This window comes from Mercenaria mercenaria, chromosome 17, assembly GCF_021730395.1.
Source record: "Mercenaria mercenaria strain notata chromosome 17, MADL_Memer_1, whole genome shotgun sequence".
NCBI classification, from domain to species: Eukaryota; Metazoa; Mollusca; class Bivalvia; order Venerida; family Veneridae; genus Mercenaria; species Mercenaria mercenaria.
In genome coordinates this window covers 36859574-36877379 of record NC_069377.1, presented here as the reverse complement: position 1 = coordinate 36877379, position 17806 = coordinate 36859574, and the positions used below count along the sequence as shown (strand labels likewise).

Sequence of the window (17806 nt, the reverse complement as noted above, 5' to 3'; positions counted from 1 at the left end):
TTTATTTCCTTTAAGGATTGAGCATCATATCTTCTGTTATAAATATATCAGACAGTGTATTTTCAATAATTTTTTCTTCCATAACTGGCATATCATTTATATTTTCAGTGGTAAAGACACTAACAAAGTGGTTATTAAATTTGCTATTTCTTGGTCGTCTGTTGATAAGTTATTATCTTCCTTTATGATACTATTTACTTGGGCACTGGTTTTGGTGTTGGATCTAACATATTTCCAGAACATCTTAGTGTTATTGCCAACGTTTTGTGCTATGTTTTTCTCATATTCGTACTTAGACCTCCTTAACTCATACACCACTTTATTTCTTGCTAGTTTATAGTCATTATATCTATTTTGGTTTTTACAGTTCATATATTTTGTCCATTTCTGTATTTTTACTTTTATTGCTTCAGCTGCACCTCTGTCTACATATGGGTTGCGATGATCTGAGATTGAAATGCGTCTTGGTATATGTTTTTCAATTAATTGGGATATGTTTTCAGCAAATCTTCCCCACAACATCTCAACCCCAATGTCTCCAGTTGCAGTCCAGTCAATATTCTTTAAATCTTCATTCATGGCGATATAATCCCCTTTGTGATATAGATATCTTGGTAAATTATTTACTTTGGCTTGGTGATAACATACAAAGTTGAAGGAAAGTAGCACGTGATCGCTTTTGCCTAGACCAGGTAAATAATCCACATTTTCAACCATATTTTCTTCATTTGTGAATATGAGATCTAATACGGATGGTTCATTGCCGTCTCTGTATCTTGTTGACTTTATAACATGTTGGAATGAAAACAAGTCCTTGATGTATACCTTCAAGGAAAATACTGTCAATATGATTTTCACTCCTTGAAGACGTTTCCTCTTCCCAGTCAAAACTGTTAAAATTAAAGTCTCCAACTACCAGTAAATGGGAGTGATGTCTTTGTACAGTTTCATTAAGTAATGTTAAGAGTTCAAATAAATTATCTGCACCGCTGTTCGGACTTCTATATACACAACCGAATAATAATCTGTCATTATTCAATAATTGCATTTCGCACCACAGCGATTCATTAAAACTAGATATAATATTTATATTGGTAATTTTTAATTCCTTTTTATAATATATTATTATTCCACGGCCATTTAACTTATGGTAACTATCATATCCTTCTATTTGATATAATTCTTGTAAAATTTTGTCGTAGCCTGTAAATTTCGGCAGCACTTCTGTTATAGCAACTATATGTAGCTTTGATGTTAAAATATGAGATTTCAATTCCATTATTTTTACTTTGCTTAGACAGTCAGCATTAGTATACATTACTAATAATTTGTTGTAGTTATATTCATTTATGCAGCTACCATCCCCATTTACTGGATTTTGGCTCCTGCCATTAAAATTTGCTGTACATTTAAAACAGTTTCCCTTACATGCAGGGTTAAAACACTTATTGGTCACGCTCCATCACCGGAGAGTTTGGTTGATCGTTCAGTCCAACTGGTATATCATGAAGATGTATATGTTGTTGTTGTTGTTGTGTACCTTCTGAGATTGTGGTGTTGAGAAAGATCTATACCTCCCAGTAAAGTTTCATTACCAGCAGGTAGATTTTGAGCATTAGGTAATAAGTGCCTCATTGCGACGTTGTTGTTGTTGTTGTTGTGTACTTCCCGTATTGTTGTTTGTGTGTTGAGTAGGATGTATACCTCTCAGGATAGTTCCATTGCCAGGAGGATGATTTTGAACACTATGTACAGACTGCACTGATGCCTTTACGAGACGTTGTTGTTTCTGGAGTCTACTACCCTCTGTGTAGCTGATGTGTTGAGATGGATGTATTCCACTAAGAATGGTTTCATCACCATTGTGTGATATGTCTAGAATTGTTTCTGAAAAGAAGGGATCTATAATTTCCTGGTTTAGGGCATTTGCTCCACCAGTAACATCCATAGCTTGTTGTTGTTTATCACTGTTAGATGGGATTCTTGTCTGTCTTTTTTTCTTTCTTTCTTCCCTTTGTTTTACTGTTAAGTCCCGAAAAATTACAACATCCTTGTATTTTACACTTACATTTTCTTTCATTTTAAACGACCTTTCAATCAACATTTTCCTTTGTTTCCTATCTTTACACGCAATTTTTAGTACTCTTTTTGTGTTACCTTTTTTACCTAATCTAAAAAGTGTCTCGATTTCAAAGTCAGGGATCCGCAGCATTTCTGTGATTTCCTTTATCATTTTTTCATCTTCTTTTTTGTTATCAATTCCTTTTTCATGTTTATCTTCTTGGAGGTTGAATATCACAAGATTCAGTTCTCTTCTTTTTCTGTCTTCATATTCCTGCATTTTAATATCAACCATTTTATTGACATCCTCATATAGGTCTTCAACTATTTCTGATTTTGCCCCCCTTACTTTTTCTTCTATTTGTTTATTATTGTTAAATTCAAGTTTGTCCATTCTTTGTTCTAACATGGCCATTCTATCCTCTTGTCTATCACTAATTATATTCAGCGTTTCCTTAATGCTGATTATGGTAGGTACCGTCGCCTCACAACTTCTACAGTTCCATTTGTAATTCTGTAACTCCCCATTTACTATTAGACTATATGCATTTTTTGTCAGACCAGAACATCTAATACAGAAGTTTAATTTACAACCTTCACAGTTCATTTTATCTTCAAGCAACTGATCTTCACATTTTGCGCGATATTTCAGTTTGAGCTCTGGACTGCTCACATGCCGTCTTTTATTGTCTTTACTTCTTCCCAGAAGCTCCAACCCTCCAACTTGAGACAGCAACGGACGCTTTGGTGCACTATGACCTTCATATGTAGCCATTGTCTCTAAATGTTCAATCTGTAAATTGCAGTTACCGGATGACAGTACTAGTATTCTCTATGTTTTTTTTGGTATACGTATTTGTAAATTTCATATTACGTTATCCATGAAGTTCACGAGACCGTGCAATGTGGTAATGTCGTTCTCATAGATTTTACTACTCAAAGAATTTGTATCTAATTGTTGTATTGTTGCATTGTTTTTAAATAATTAATTATTTTTTATTTTTTGTTAAGTTTTCCTTCATTAAAGTTTATTTATCATATTACGTGCTAAACAGTAATTGGTAAGGCAGTCCTTCACTCGAGTTACACTTTAGCACATTGGTACTGACTATTATTTTTTATGCATTTAAGAATTTAAATTATTTTATGTATTTCAGTAATTACTTGGCACAGATAATTTATTTAGATATTGTGTTAATAATTCTATGGAGCCATTTCCTTGCTACGATATCCACTGGGTGCACGCCATCCAGTTCCAAGCATATCTTGTATCCTGATTTTAAGACCCTAGCCTTTTTTTCTTTCTTGAGTGTGTAAAATCACATTCGAACCTAGGCGAGTTGTATCCTAGAGACACATTTACATGTCTAATTTTGCAGTTAATTGCCTTAACTTGTTTGCAGACTTGTGTCATCAATAGCTTCCCAATCTAAGGAATCCCTAGCTTGATTCCATTCCCTGGTGAAAATAGGAGGACATTCTAGAATACCAATGTCAATATGCTGTTCACTTTTGTGTATCACTTCTAGAGATTCGAAAGTGGGATTTAAAGCATGAAATAGTTCTGATGAGTTGCGGTGTTTTTGATATATATATGGACCAATCTTGTACGTGAGGTCACAAGTTATATGCCAAAATAACACAATTGTCTTTTTATCGTCTCTTATTTCAGAAATATTATTTTTCAGATAGTCTAGCCCTGCTTTTGAATCACGTACCGACACGCACCACCACTCTATATTAGGTAACTTTGATTTAATGTTATCCTTCTCACACCGCAGATATCTATCTACCTTTACTATTACTTAGTATTACTACTCTCTCATAAGCCGGAGCTTTATCTTCCCCAGGATTTTACTTAAATACTGTTCAATCTTCTTGATTTCAAGGAAATCCATACAATATGTAGCTATTGATACTTGTTGATATTAGGGTAAGAGCCAGCGACTTGTGTAACAAGAAATAAGTAATAATAATAATAATAATTACTATTATTCTTTCTAAGTTACGGTACCTTAAAGCTTTTGTATTTTAGTGTACGTATAATAAATTCAGAAGAGCTGAGCTTGGGTGTGTTTAGATTTCGTGTTATCTGCTAGTCAACACAAGTGAATAATTATTTAATCTTTACCTATCTTCCTTACCATATGCAAATATCATGGAACAACTAATAGGAAAAACTAAGAAAGTGATCTTGAAAAATGGATTAACAGGTGGGTATCTTCATTGTAAGATAAGACAGTCCTTCACACTTGCGTCGAATCTCCCACCTTCCAACACAAAAAAACAACAACAAAAAAACAATAACAAATAGATAGACCTATAAGGTTGTAATGTAGCTAGAAGACATTCAGTTGCAAATGGGAAATTGACAACTAGAAGAGGATATAGGCAAGAATCTATACTGCAAAATATCACAGTCCTTCACATTCGCCTCGTATTACCCCACCCACTCACATCGAGTGTAAGAGGGGAACAAATTATTACTTAAAAAAAAATAAGAATTTTACTCCAACTATAAAACGCACCCTTATATTAAAAGACTAAAGAAATGTCTTGGAATGTCTAGAAAGTTGTAAAAAACTACGAATAAAACATCGCCGCCGAGCTGGCGTTTTCCCGCCCCGAAGACAAGTATGAAATTTTCCCTAAAATAAACCCAAATACAGTATTTGCCGAAAACTTATTTATGCCTCGTAGATATACAACACTTATTTCACGTATTAAACATTAATTTAGATCTAGATTCCTAAAATTGAGCGCATAAAACACAGATTTTTATTAGGTTTTCCTCCTCGTCAGAATTTTCCTATTATCGTACAATTAAATAAAATTGTCGATGACATCGTTTCAACTTGTGTCTTAAATGATTATTTCAATTTAAAATTACTTTAGTGAAAGATGAGCCAGTTTAAATGAATCAATTGATCGCTCTCCAGGCAGCATGGATCATTTTCTCTCCCAACACGTATACGCTGTAAAAGCTGTCAAAGTACATGTATTCAAATATAATGGCAAATTAATTACAATATCAAACGGTACCAAAATCACCACATTCAAGTAACTTAAAGATAGATAAATCACTTGATACATCAAATGGACAATGTCCATTGGGATCCTGGAAAACCTTGGATGGGTTCATGGGATGGGCTCGTGAGATGGGATGGGCTCAAGGACATGGGCTGAACTTATTTGCCCCTAAAATTTTCTCAGATTCTCGAAGGTTTCTTAAGGTGAACAGTTCTCAATTAAATAAAGATACTCCTGGGAATTCATGCCATACTGCCAATAAGATCTGGTCGTGAGTAACAAGATGGGTTAATGTCTTATCCTGTAGGCAAACAACAGTAACTACATTTTCTTATTATTGTTATCTTTATTATCATGAATTCTCTTGATCCAGTTAGTAGTACACAGACGAGATATGAAAACGCAACAAACATATTTTTTTTTATTACAAAAAGCATCACCTTAAAATTTTCAGCACATATATATCTCGATACTCTCTACCCATTATGTTCAAATTCAATCAGCACAATAGACCGTAAAATTACCAATGTTTGTACCGCAACTTTTCCTCGTGCGCTCCGTGCAAATTTACCATGTGGTCAGTTCGTTTTAAATTTCATTTGAGAACGGACATAACACACCTAGAATTTATAAAATCAATATAATTTTGGAAAGTTATAATTAAAGTGATGCCGCGGTTAAATAACGCAGATCGAAATCGGATATTAGGACTGTTAGAAACTGGTATTACGCAAACAGCGGTCGCTAGACGTTTTAACGTCAACAAATTGACAATTTCGCGGTTGATTCAACGACACAATCGTACTGGCTCCGTGTTGGACAGTCCACGACCAGGGACAACGCCAGCAACGACGCCACGTTAGGACGTTTACATTCGTCAACGTCATCTACGTAACCGTAAACTTACAGCGACATCAACTGCAAACATAGTCGTTGGGACAAGAGGTCGACCAATCCATCGAACGAGATACGGTGCCGGCGGCCAGCGAAAGTTCCCGTGCTCACTGTACGTCATCGGCGTCAACGATTCCAATGGGCACGTGTCAACATCAACAACGTGAATTGGAATAGGGTTTTGCAAAGCTATATAAATCAGATTATTACGCCCGTTGTCCAGCCGATATTCCAGCAACGTAACCAACTTACGTTCATGCAAGATAACGCTCCTCCTCACAGAGCCAGAGTGACAATGAACTTACTAAACAATGACAACATTCCTGTGTTGCCGTGGCCGGCTCTATCACCTGACTGTAACCCTATAGAGCATCTGTGGGATGAGTTAAAACGTCGAATACGTCAACGTACTAACCCTCCAACAAACGTACAGGAGTTAACAAGTGTGCTTATTTATGAGTGGGGGCGCATTCCTCGTCGAGTCTACAGGAATCTGTGTCGCTCAAAGCATTCTCGACTTCAGGACGTGATCAGGAGAAATTGGGGACATACCCGGTATTAACGTTCAAGCTTACTGACGTGGAATATAGCGTGATTACGTAATAATGGAGAATGTTATCATCGTTATTTTTTTCAAATGCATTGTTGATAAGTTGCTAATTAAATAAATTCCCAGTTTATGAGTGTTGTTTAATTAGTTTTTAAAAAACCTCTTAACGACCATGTTGTTGCGTTTTCATATCTCGCCAGTGTACACTTAATAAAACAATAATAATTTTAAAGTTATATTATGAAAAATAAAAACACGTAGAACAGTAATAATATTAAAGTGATTTATGAAAACTAAAAAATATATACTTCTTGTATATGTGTTTATAATAGTGATACCTTTATGAAATAAAAGTAGACTTATAAAACGGAAAAAATGTATTTGAATATCAAAACAAAACAATTCGGTATAATGAAGAATTATGAAGATAAAGGCTAGAATTACATGTATATATGTCACAGGGAGAAAAATGATGAATTCAGCAGTTGACCTCTAACCCAAGTCAGAGAACGAACCTACAACATTAATTTGTTAGATGAAAATTAATTTTGAGAGAAAATATGAATTGGAAATAAATCAATTCTGAAAAAGTTACTGAAAATAAAAAGAAAACATTAATTGAAAAATTTCAATGTAAAAAGATGATAGAAATGAATTCAATATATTAGACATATTATAACGTATGAAAAAGGGGATTCTCAGACATATGGCAATTTTCAGTTTATCGATTTTAGATAAAATAAATAAATTTCGATGTTTACATTAACACAAAATTGACAATAAATGCCTATATTTTGTTCCAAAAAATTGCTTTTAGTTCTACTTATCATAAAAAAGATGTTTACATTAACACCAAGTGGACAATAAATGATTATATTTTGTTCAAAATAATTGCTTATTTTTTTTGCTTTATTTATGATAAAAAATGATGTTTACATTAACACCAAGTGGATAATAAATGATTATATTTTGTTCAAAATAATTGCTTTTTATACGCCCGAATAGGTAAACGGTAAATTCTGTTCATTCCGTAGTGTTTATTGGGTACTTTTTGTCGATTGTTTGGTACTTTTTAACAAACGAAATACCCAATAAAGGTCCATCCGTAGGAACGTCAGTCCGTCCGTCCGTTAGCAATTTCGTGTCCGCTTTGTTACTCTTGAACCCCTTGAAGGATTTCAAAGAAACTTGACACAAATGCTCACCACACTGGGACGACGTGCAAAGCGCATGTTGCGGATGACTCGCTTCAAGGTCAAGGTCACACTTAGGGGTCAAAGGTCATATCAGTTTGTTTCGTGTTCGCTTTGTAACTCTTGAACTGCATGAAGGATTTCAAAGAAACTTGGCACAAATGTTCACCACACTGAGACGACGTGCAGAGCGCATGCTGCGGATGACTCGCTTCAAGGTCAAGGTCATACTTAAGGGTCAAAGGTCATATAATACTTTGCTTTGTGTATATTGCTCTGCATTGCAGTGCTCTTGTTTTTATTTGGCAGATCCCTTTTTTGTTCACTTACAAAAATTTTTCTTTGAATTACTTCCCTTTAATATTACTATAAAAAGCTTATTTTGACACTTTTTATTATTGGCCCTAGGGAAAACCAAGACCACTTTTCTGTGGTACAACATGGATGGTACCTTCAATTTCTAGGTGTATTTTGGCATACCTGTACCTGGTAAGGATTTTTTGTAGACAGAATATTTTTTTGTGGACATAGAATTTTTTTTTGAATTTCTTCCCTTTCCTTTGGACTTCAACAGTCAATTTCTTTAAATTTTGCTCCCATCCTCTGATGTAACCCTTCGGGCGTATATTGCCCCTCTTGGCGGAGCTCTTGTTTGCCTTACTTATGATAAAGATTACAGTCCATAAAGTTTTCACTACTTATATTTGAACCAAAGAAGTACATTCTAACAAGTAAGTGGACAAAGTGGTGTTACTTTTATACGCCAGTCTCGGAAAGAGCGGGGCATATTATGCGAACACCTGTGGTGAACCGGCGGCGGGTGTTCGGGCGTCGGCGTCCAAAAACATGTCCGCTCTCAAAGTCGAACAGTTTTCATCAGATCTTCACCAAACTTGGTGAAAATGTTTATGGACATAATATCTAGGCCAAGTTAGATAACCAGCAAAATCGCCACAGGCACTCTCGGATTATGACCCTTGAATTACTCTAAATCTGCAAATTTCTCCTTGGCTGTGATTTGGTAATAGACCGTAAAAACATTTAACCTGATTAAAAGCAAAATCTTTAAGATCGATGTATTCATTAGCATAGATATGCCTATGTACGCGTTCTCCTAAAACGCAGTTCGTCTGCACTTATCGACAGGCATATCACATTATTTGTCTTTTCAAAACAATTCAGCTCAATTTATTGATATAAATCAATGCAAAATTGAGCAACGGTATCAACAAACTTTTATACTTATTATTCAAACATAGAGCCCTTCATTGTTGATAAAAGTATCAATTTTAGACAATTTGAGTTTAAAGTTTTTTCTGCTGATTACGCATTCTTTGGAAATTTCTAAATTTCTTTATAAATTAAGTTAAAACGATTTCGATTCCGTTGGTTATTGTGGTAGATATCAAATTGTATACAAATTAATTGTATCGTTTTTTAACAAAATAAACATTAATTCAAGCACACGCGCCTATTACTGATTATCCATTTCTTTATTAACTAAATAAAAAATCTCAATAAATATTGTTTTGCTAAAATGTCAACAAATTCCTTTAACTACCTATTATAAGGCTGTGAAAATTTTACTTAATTATTTAATAGAAAATGAATTCAGCCATTTAACAAAGACTTGCTTTAGTCATATCTTATAAGACATATTCCAACAATTCACTTTTTAAATAAAGAAATAAGAACATGTGCCCCTACATCTTATCATTTAATTAAATATATGCAGAAGTTCGGTGATCATTAAGCAAATCACGACTCACAGATGAAATCTAGAAACTTATCTACATGTATTATTTCGGAAGTTTAGCGCCGAGATGAAAAGCATTTATTATTGGAGCCATACCAGACACTGACATAGAACAGTGGCACCATATGTGAATGATGTCAATATGTGAAACCGATTGATTTGTCAATGACTGTCTGGCACTGTTATTTGATGTGAACGTTAGCATAAACAAGGTGTATGTAACGCAGTCAAACTAAAAAGACGTATTATTATATACCTTACTATACATAGTAACAAAAAACCGTTAAACACGGTCATTACGACATCTGTTGACGAATCCATAATGGCACAGTGTGCCTCACTCGCCCTGATCAAAATGCTCCCGCGTAACCGGAACGTCAGCGCGTCCTGACGTTGACGTCATGTAGCAACGTAATTATGGCGGATGCCGAATCATTTTCAGATCGATTGTCAAATAATGATGGCACTGTTGTACAAAGGTTCTCATAAAGTTTTTGAAAATATGTAAAATGAAAACAAAAGATACATATGAAGCGAAGGTATATAAGAAAAAGGTCAATAAAGGACTGGTTGTGCCTTCTAGTCATAATGGCACGCCTGGTTTCATAATGGCCCTTGGGCTTAAAGCTCTCAGGCAATTATGACACAAGGTGTGCCATTCTGGCAAAACAGGCGCAACCTAGTCGTAAATTAACCTCTTAAATAAAAAATTTCTGCGACCTATGAATCAATGTGAGATAAGTTTATCTCATACTTGTATACTCTATCACATAATTGAGAAGAAATGCAATCTACCACGCCATTGAGTTGTAGGTAAGGATATCCAAACCAAGGCTTAGATTTTTTCAAAAACCTACATTCTACAACCAGTCAATGTCGTTTTGGCAGTATTGTTAAAAAGGCTATGTGTCTTGAACAATTCTTGAGATACATGTAACCTGACGGAAAATTCTGATGTATGTTCGTTGATCTAACAGTTTGCTAATATACTTTAGATCGTGAAAAAAAGATGTCTTTCACCATTTTATATACCCTCTACTTACTTTTGTTTAGTCGGCTTGGCCTTAATGCTATTGTTTGGATTTCTGTGCACGCAAACAGAAAAATTGACGAACGAAATCATGATTAAACAGCAACGTGTTAAGAATAACAATAGCACAATTTTCTAATATTTACTTGGATTAATTTGGTAAATACTTTCATAAATTCATATCAAAACAATAAAAGAGTTTTGTAATGAATAGTGAATTGCAGTGTTGTTTGGTGCGTATATATAATAATGATGGACCAGGTTTTAATATCAGTCAATTTACAAACCATTTAAAATTTGTAAACAGTGCAATAAATGTTTAGACTTGACTTGTACTCGGGAATCCCATTTATTGAAAATACGACTATTTTTTCTTAATTAATATAAATGGGGCAGCATAATCTAAAGCATGAAGTGGATATTTGTATTTTTTTCATCGTTTGTCTTTAACGCAAGTAATCCAAGGAATCTCTAACTACCACAGCAGACATTTATTGCTTTTTTTGTCGCCGCTCAGTTATATGAGCTGGTCATTTAGGAACATAGTGTCTATTCAGTGTTCATGTTATACCTTTACGATTCCACTCTAACCGATGCTATCAGGCATTATGGGTGTTACACATTTCATTACCTCTCATGATGTGACACAATCAGATCGAAACTGCTTATATTTTAATTCGTTGCAAAAACAAATCTTATAGATCATTTCTAAAAGTATTAAACTATAAAACAATAGTTAGATATGTGTGTTAGGTAAGTTGTTTGCTGTATGTTCATAAAGAAATTGTTGTGGATCGTGTTATCATGTTTATTCAAATATAACTCACCCAGTCTATTATGTGGAAAACTGTTCCCCCTTTCTGAATCATTCTATAGTTGTGTAATACTGTTATAACATTTGTTTTATATTTTTCATGGGTTTCAAGCCGAACAGACACATGTCACATGACCTTCTATACATTAAGGTAGGAGCGGACCTTTGGGTAGAACCACCGATCTTCCACAAGTCAGCTGAATAGCGTCCTCACATGACAGCCTGAGCGAGACAAGAACTCATTGAGGTGAAGGACAAGTTTTTGAAAAGTTTACGGCATTACTTCCTGGTGGAGGTGCATATATTCTTTGACAATATAGACAACATCTGTGGCAAAGAAAGTATATAAAAGTTCAGTTTTGGATATAAGTACATTCATGTTAAATATGGTCTTTATGTTTTTCCGCCATTATAATTCCGACGACATATTTTTAGCGGAAATTTGATACTTGTTATTCTTTTTCATTTTGCTTTTGTTTGTAAGGACGATAATTTCAAGCAAGTGCTTATTTCTGTTAAGCTTTAATTGCTGATATGATAAGTGGTTTACAATAACTAGTTTTGTGGCAGTTTGAATCCATTCCAGCATTTAGAATATGCCTATCTCAATATATAATGGTACACATTATGCAGGTACACACTATGCAGCCCAAGAAATCTTGCAAGTTGCAATTTTCAAAGAATGGTGATGCTTATCGTGAATCGTATACTTCTTTTGTGCGATCATTCCTGACAAGTCAGTGTTGAAACTGCGTTCACGTGACAGCTGAGCAGACATTATAAATCATTGGCTTGGTGAAGGACTAAGTTTTTGATAAAGATTATACGGCATTTTTCTGTGATAGCAATATTCTTTATATTATTCATATAGACAAATTGTTGATCTAAAAAAAAGTTTAAACAAGTTTTCTAGTTATTTATGGATAAATAAGTATTGACAGTGATAAATAATGAGTTTTAAAATATTTTCTCGCATGTATCTTTGACGACAGATTTTCAGCGGAAATGTTGATACTTTTAAGTAGTTTTCTCAAATTACTTGTAATTTATTAAGGACGATAAATTAAGTTAAGGCTTAAATTTTGTTAAGCTTTAATTGCTGATATGATAAGTGGTTTACAATAACTAGTTTTGGTGGCAGTTTGAATCCATTCCAGCATTTAGAATATGCCTATCTCAATATATAATGGTACACATTATGCAGGTACACACTATGCAGCCCAAGAAATCTTGCAAGTTGCAATTTTCAAAGAATGGTGATGCTTATCGTGAATCGTATACTTCTTTTGTGCGTCATTCAGTGGACTCAAGGTAAGTGTTGAAAAACTGACTTTGTTTTCAGCGTTTCGTCTAAGTAAAAAGAACAAATTCATTTCCATTAAATACATACTTTTGGCTTTGGGTTAGAATTCGCGACTTAAAGTATCTACCAAAATCGATAAAGCATTTATACCAGAAGATGTTTTTTGTCTCAGATACAATAATTTTTATATTTATTTCTATATAGCACATAATTTGATTTAGAATTCTAAATCAAACAATGTTTGAGAACAATGTTTTTCTTAGTTACATGTTCATTGTTTGATAAAAATAATTATTTGACAAGGAAAAAATAAACGCCATTAGAAAAGTTTTAAAACCTCATATAGAGTGCTGCATGTATCTTTGAGAACAGGATTAAATCAACGCGGAGTTACACATGTTGTATATACGTTTCTAAGTAGTTTTGCTAAGAACAAAAATACTTTGTAAATTCCTCATTAACGGGTTGCGAGTATAATTAAGTTTTAGGCTTTGAAAATATTTTTCGTAAAATAAATTGTTAAAGATGTTATTTCTTAGGCAAAAAAGAAATGCACAATATTTACTTTCATATTGATTAAAACAGGAATATTCTTTTGTGATAAACTCATTCTTTCCTTTTGCCTTAGTTTCATAGTGAGGAAATGTACACCTGATATATCCCCAAAAGTGATAAATAAACAAATCCGCCGTCAATTTTCACCACCAGAGGTCATGTCTAGTTGTATAAACGCTGGTTTGCCTCTTCCACAAATGAGTTTATTGTTTTAATCATGAATTGAAGAATAAATTTGCCACGTTGTTAACATGTTTGATGCCAATGGAATGTAATACATTGAAATATTTTACTTCACATGCGAAATATCGCAGAGTTTCGGTGATAATCGTTATTTATGAAAACAAATTGATTGAATAAATGAAATCATGTCAGTATGATTTTGCGAGGTGCGGCAGAAAGTGACTTTTGAATTTATCAAGATGTGCCATTAGTAATGTTCACTCTTATTTTCTTTGGATAGCTATATATTGCAGCGTATAATGTTTTCATAAAAAATCGACACGGAAACGGGACAATAGTGGTAAAAGTATCTATCTTACTACGATGTATACCCCTTTCTCATGATTGCTAGCATTCTCATTGACTTGAACCTTGGAAATTACATCAGTCTGTCACGTATGTCCTTCTGGTTCTGATATAAACGACCTTTCAGAGACATTTGAATTGTAATCGTTGTGATTAGTTTATGAAAGTGGTAGCTTTTCTTTGATTTGATTGCTTTGACATTTCGATTCAAATTTAACTTAAATGATTCCTTGTTCAGTATAAGCTGAAGCAGCTGCAACTTAACCAAACAAAGCAATAATCATTGTTCAAACTATGGTACATCTTTGACGACATACATATTGCAGGGGCGAGCCTTAACTTTAACGCATTCCATTCTGACGTTTGACTGTGACTGTTTTGACATTTTTCTATGCATACTTGAGTTTCTATATTCAAAGCATCATAATAGGGTTTCAATTCTAAAAAAATTTTTGAACTATAATGTTCTTGGAAATGTACAGAAAAGTAGAAGTACCCGTGGATGATAAAACGATTTCTTTGACTCAGGAATTTTTTTCAATAGTTTCATATTTATTAAATTTCAAAGACAAATATTTAAGTCAATCCGTATTTCACAGTTTTCTTAATCATCTACATCTGATACTACACTTTCAATTTTTACTTTAAACTTACTTATGAATTTATGTAGACATGTTAAAACATGTTTCAAATATTTCTAATTTTTATTATAAATGTAATTTTTTTTACCAACAAAATGTTATAAAATGGATAAAATTTAGTAAAATGCATTTCCATGATTACATTTGAATTTATTATTAAAATTTATGAGATTTATTCCTTAAATTGTTTCCAGTCTTAGTAAATGATATACAATGAAGACGTCCACACTGAACAAATAATAATAATGAGAATAATAAGAAATAAAAAGTAAAGAATGGCAGATACATAAGTACAGACTTAGAATTATTAACTTTTACCCTGCTAAATTTCTAAAATGGACTGGTCTATCACTCAATGTGGGCAAAACCACTTATTATTTGAAGGATGTTCACTAAAAATTTACTGACTGAATAGCGAACAGTGCAGACCATGATCAGCTTGCACGGATGTGCAGGCTGATCTTGGTCTGCACTGGTCGCAAAGGCAGAACCACTTGCCGCCAGCAGGCTAAAGGTTAATCTCAGTTGTTTCTAGGATTGTTTGCTTGATATCTTTTTCTTAGCATCTTTGAATACATTCGTTTTTACTGTATTAGAATTCCGCTTAAGCCGTAGCTAGGGGACTTGAGAGGTTTTGCACAATTCATTATCTCTCATGAATTAACTCAATCAAACTGAATCTACCAGTATGTTGTTCGGTTGCGTTCTCTATGCATCCAAAGGAACTTATCAAAGATTTTGTTAATTATCACAACGGTAGTCTTTAATTGTCTTGTGGAGGCTGTAAAAAGTCTCCACATGTTTGGATTCAGAGTTATTATATTTGCTTGCCCATGGAATCGTGGGGTACATTCATTTTTACTATATTAAGTATGTTAGGGGCGTGAGGGGTGTTTCACAATTCGTTACCTTCATAACAGACTCAGTCAAACCGAGTCTGCTAATATGTTGCTTTGTTACAGTCTATGCTTCAAAACAATCTTATCACATATTTTAATTCCTAATTTCTTCTTACAGTACTGACATTAGTTACAGTACAAAACTGTGGAGTACTCATCTTATTCTAAGGTATCTTTAAGTTAGTGGTTTGCTGTTATCAAAATGTCTTTAATTCAGTAGTCTGATTTATAAAATATAATTTACTTTCCAATAAAAAGCTAGCGTAATTATCCTTAAGAAAAAGGCATATTTCCAGAATGCAGTCCACACTCATATAATTAGATTTTATAATCAAATTTGCTGTTTCTAAGCACACATCTCAAACGTGCATAATTCGGCTGGTCTTTAAAGCGGCATGCCTCCAGATCGTTCAACATCAAAACAAAAAATACTTTTTTAGATATCTTGAAATAAATGCTATATTTCTTAAGTAGGCTGTAAAACTTAATTACTGACAAACGTTTTGTTGCGGAAACACATAAGAATTTGCTGTTTTTACTACTTTTTACGATGAAAATCGAAAAGCGTTTATCACGCTTTTACTCCAGGTAAACTGTCTCGATTATAAATATCTATATTTTGAAGTCATTATTCACTACTTCAGCTATAGCGCTATTGATTACGACGACGGGAAAAGGTCTTTATTGCCGCGGCGGTCTGGGGTTCGATTCCCGACGCGATCATCTTTTTTTCTTGATTTGGAATTTTTTAAATATTTTAGAAACAAAAATTCATATTCTAATGTTCATAATATAATCAAAACTTCAGTTTGAAAGAAAGATTTTTTTAGCCAAATCTGGAGGCATGCTGCTTTAAACCATAACACTTGACTTATTACTTCAAACATTACAGCTGACGTAGAAATTGTACTGGTGGAAGAAATCAAAAATGGTGACCATGTCAAGGGCAATATTGATGAGGGGTTTCTAGATACTTCAGAGTCTGCAGCTGGCATAGAAATTGTACTGGTGGAAGAAACAAATGGTGCCCACGTCAAGAACAAGACTGGTAAGGGGTTTCCAGATACTGTAGAGTCCGCAGGTGACGTAGAAATTGTGCTAGTAGAAGAAATAAATGGTGACCACGTCAAGAACAATATGGATGTGGGATTGCCTGAACATTTGGAGTTCCATCTGAACCGTGGCACCAGTTCTGACATCAAATTACTGCTACAAGAAATCAAACAATTTAACTCAAATGCTTACATGACATTGGCAGAGGCAGAGAGAGGGACATATCAGCCCTTTAAAGTTTACTTAAAACCTGTAGCTGTAAGTGTCTTAGTAATATTTCTGTTTGTTATATTCGTATATTCCACATATATGCACTTACCCTATAAAAGTCTCTCTCCATTGGTAATGTACAACTAAAGATAAATTCTCTTACCTGCAAATGTTAATGCAACCTTTTTAACAGTCAATTCTTTTTGGGGAGTTTTAATTACGGAGAACCAGAAGCGCAGATGTAACGGTTTAATTTTTCTTTAAATGTATCATCTTAAGGACAAGATTGCCTTTGTGTACAGAACAGCTGGTAAATGTACCTCCCTTACACATAGTATGATTTTGAACATTGTATACTTTGAAAAACTGAGAGAAAGCATTGGTAAGATATTTCAGATATGATATGATATCACTTATAAACGTTTTACAGCTGTGTACTTAAGTATGGATATAAAGATACAGGATGCCATATCAGGCTCCCTCGTCCTATATTAGCCCGCCCGCTTAGCTCAGTAGGTAGAGAGTCGGTCTACGGATCGCGGGGCCGTGAGTTCGATCCTCGGGCGGGGCGTATGTTCTCCGTGACTATTTGATAAACGACATTGTGTCTGAAATCATTAGTCCTCCATCTCTGATTCATGTGGGGAAGTTGGCAGTTACTTGCGGAGAACAGGTTTGTACTGGTACAGAATCCAGGAACACTGCTTAGGTTAACTGCCCGCCGTTACATGACTGAAATACTGTTGAAAAACGGCGTTAAACCCAAAACAAACAAACAAATCGTCCTATATTATATAATTTTGTGCTGGCACTTCAGCGTGATATGAATCCACAGATCAACTTAATATTTCCTATTGCTTTATTAATCAAAAGTTATTGCTTTGGCTTTCAGGGTTCTAAACAGTACAGGGACAAGAAAACAGGAGCTCTTGTTCAAGTGTCTTGCGAAACCCAATCTGATGGTCCTTGTCGTAGAATGATAGTGAGTAATGACCTTGTTAATAAGCTTGTTACTGACATCAATAAATATGCTTCTTATATCAAATTTTACGTAGATAAATACATTTAAAAACATGGTACGTTTTTTTTAAGGGAATCCATAAAGATTTGTAAATTACGAAACTTTAATGTAATAATTAGGAGTATACGAGAGTAACCCTTAATATGTACCTTTATCATTTATATTAAAAACACGATCCAATTTTAATTATTTCCCAACAAGTTCATAATTGTCCTTTAGGCTGAATATTGATTGATAAATTATAAATCCATATTTTGTTTCTAAACAT

At 34.0% G+C, this 17806-nt stretch overlaps 2 protein-coding genes across 37 annotated transcripts in view; one reads left to right on the top strand and one right to left on the bottom strand.

Annotated features, from left to right (window-relative positions):
• The window catches only part of LOC123536539 (cell surface glycoprotein 1-like), a 353687-nt gene that overhangs the window by 56358 nt on the left and 279523 nt on the right, over positions 1-17806 (bottom strand). The gene's annotated exons all lie outside the window — the stretch shown is intronic.
• LOC123535799 (uncharacterized) overlaps positions 12549-17806 on the top strand; it is a 401923-nt gene continuing 396665 nt past the window's right edge. Inside the window, exons 1-3 of the mRNA XM_053527909.1 lie at positions 12549-12639; positions 16147-16565; positions 17410-17499. Of these exons, the coding sequence (XP_053383884.1) occupies positions 12582-12639; positions 16147-16565; positions 17410-17499 (567 nt within the window). The 5' untranslated portion in view covers positions 12549-12581. The remainder of the gene's footprint in view (positions 12640-16146; positions 16566-17409; positions 17500-17806) is intronic.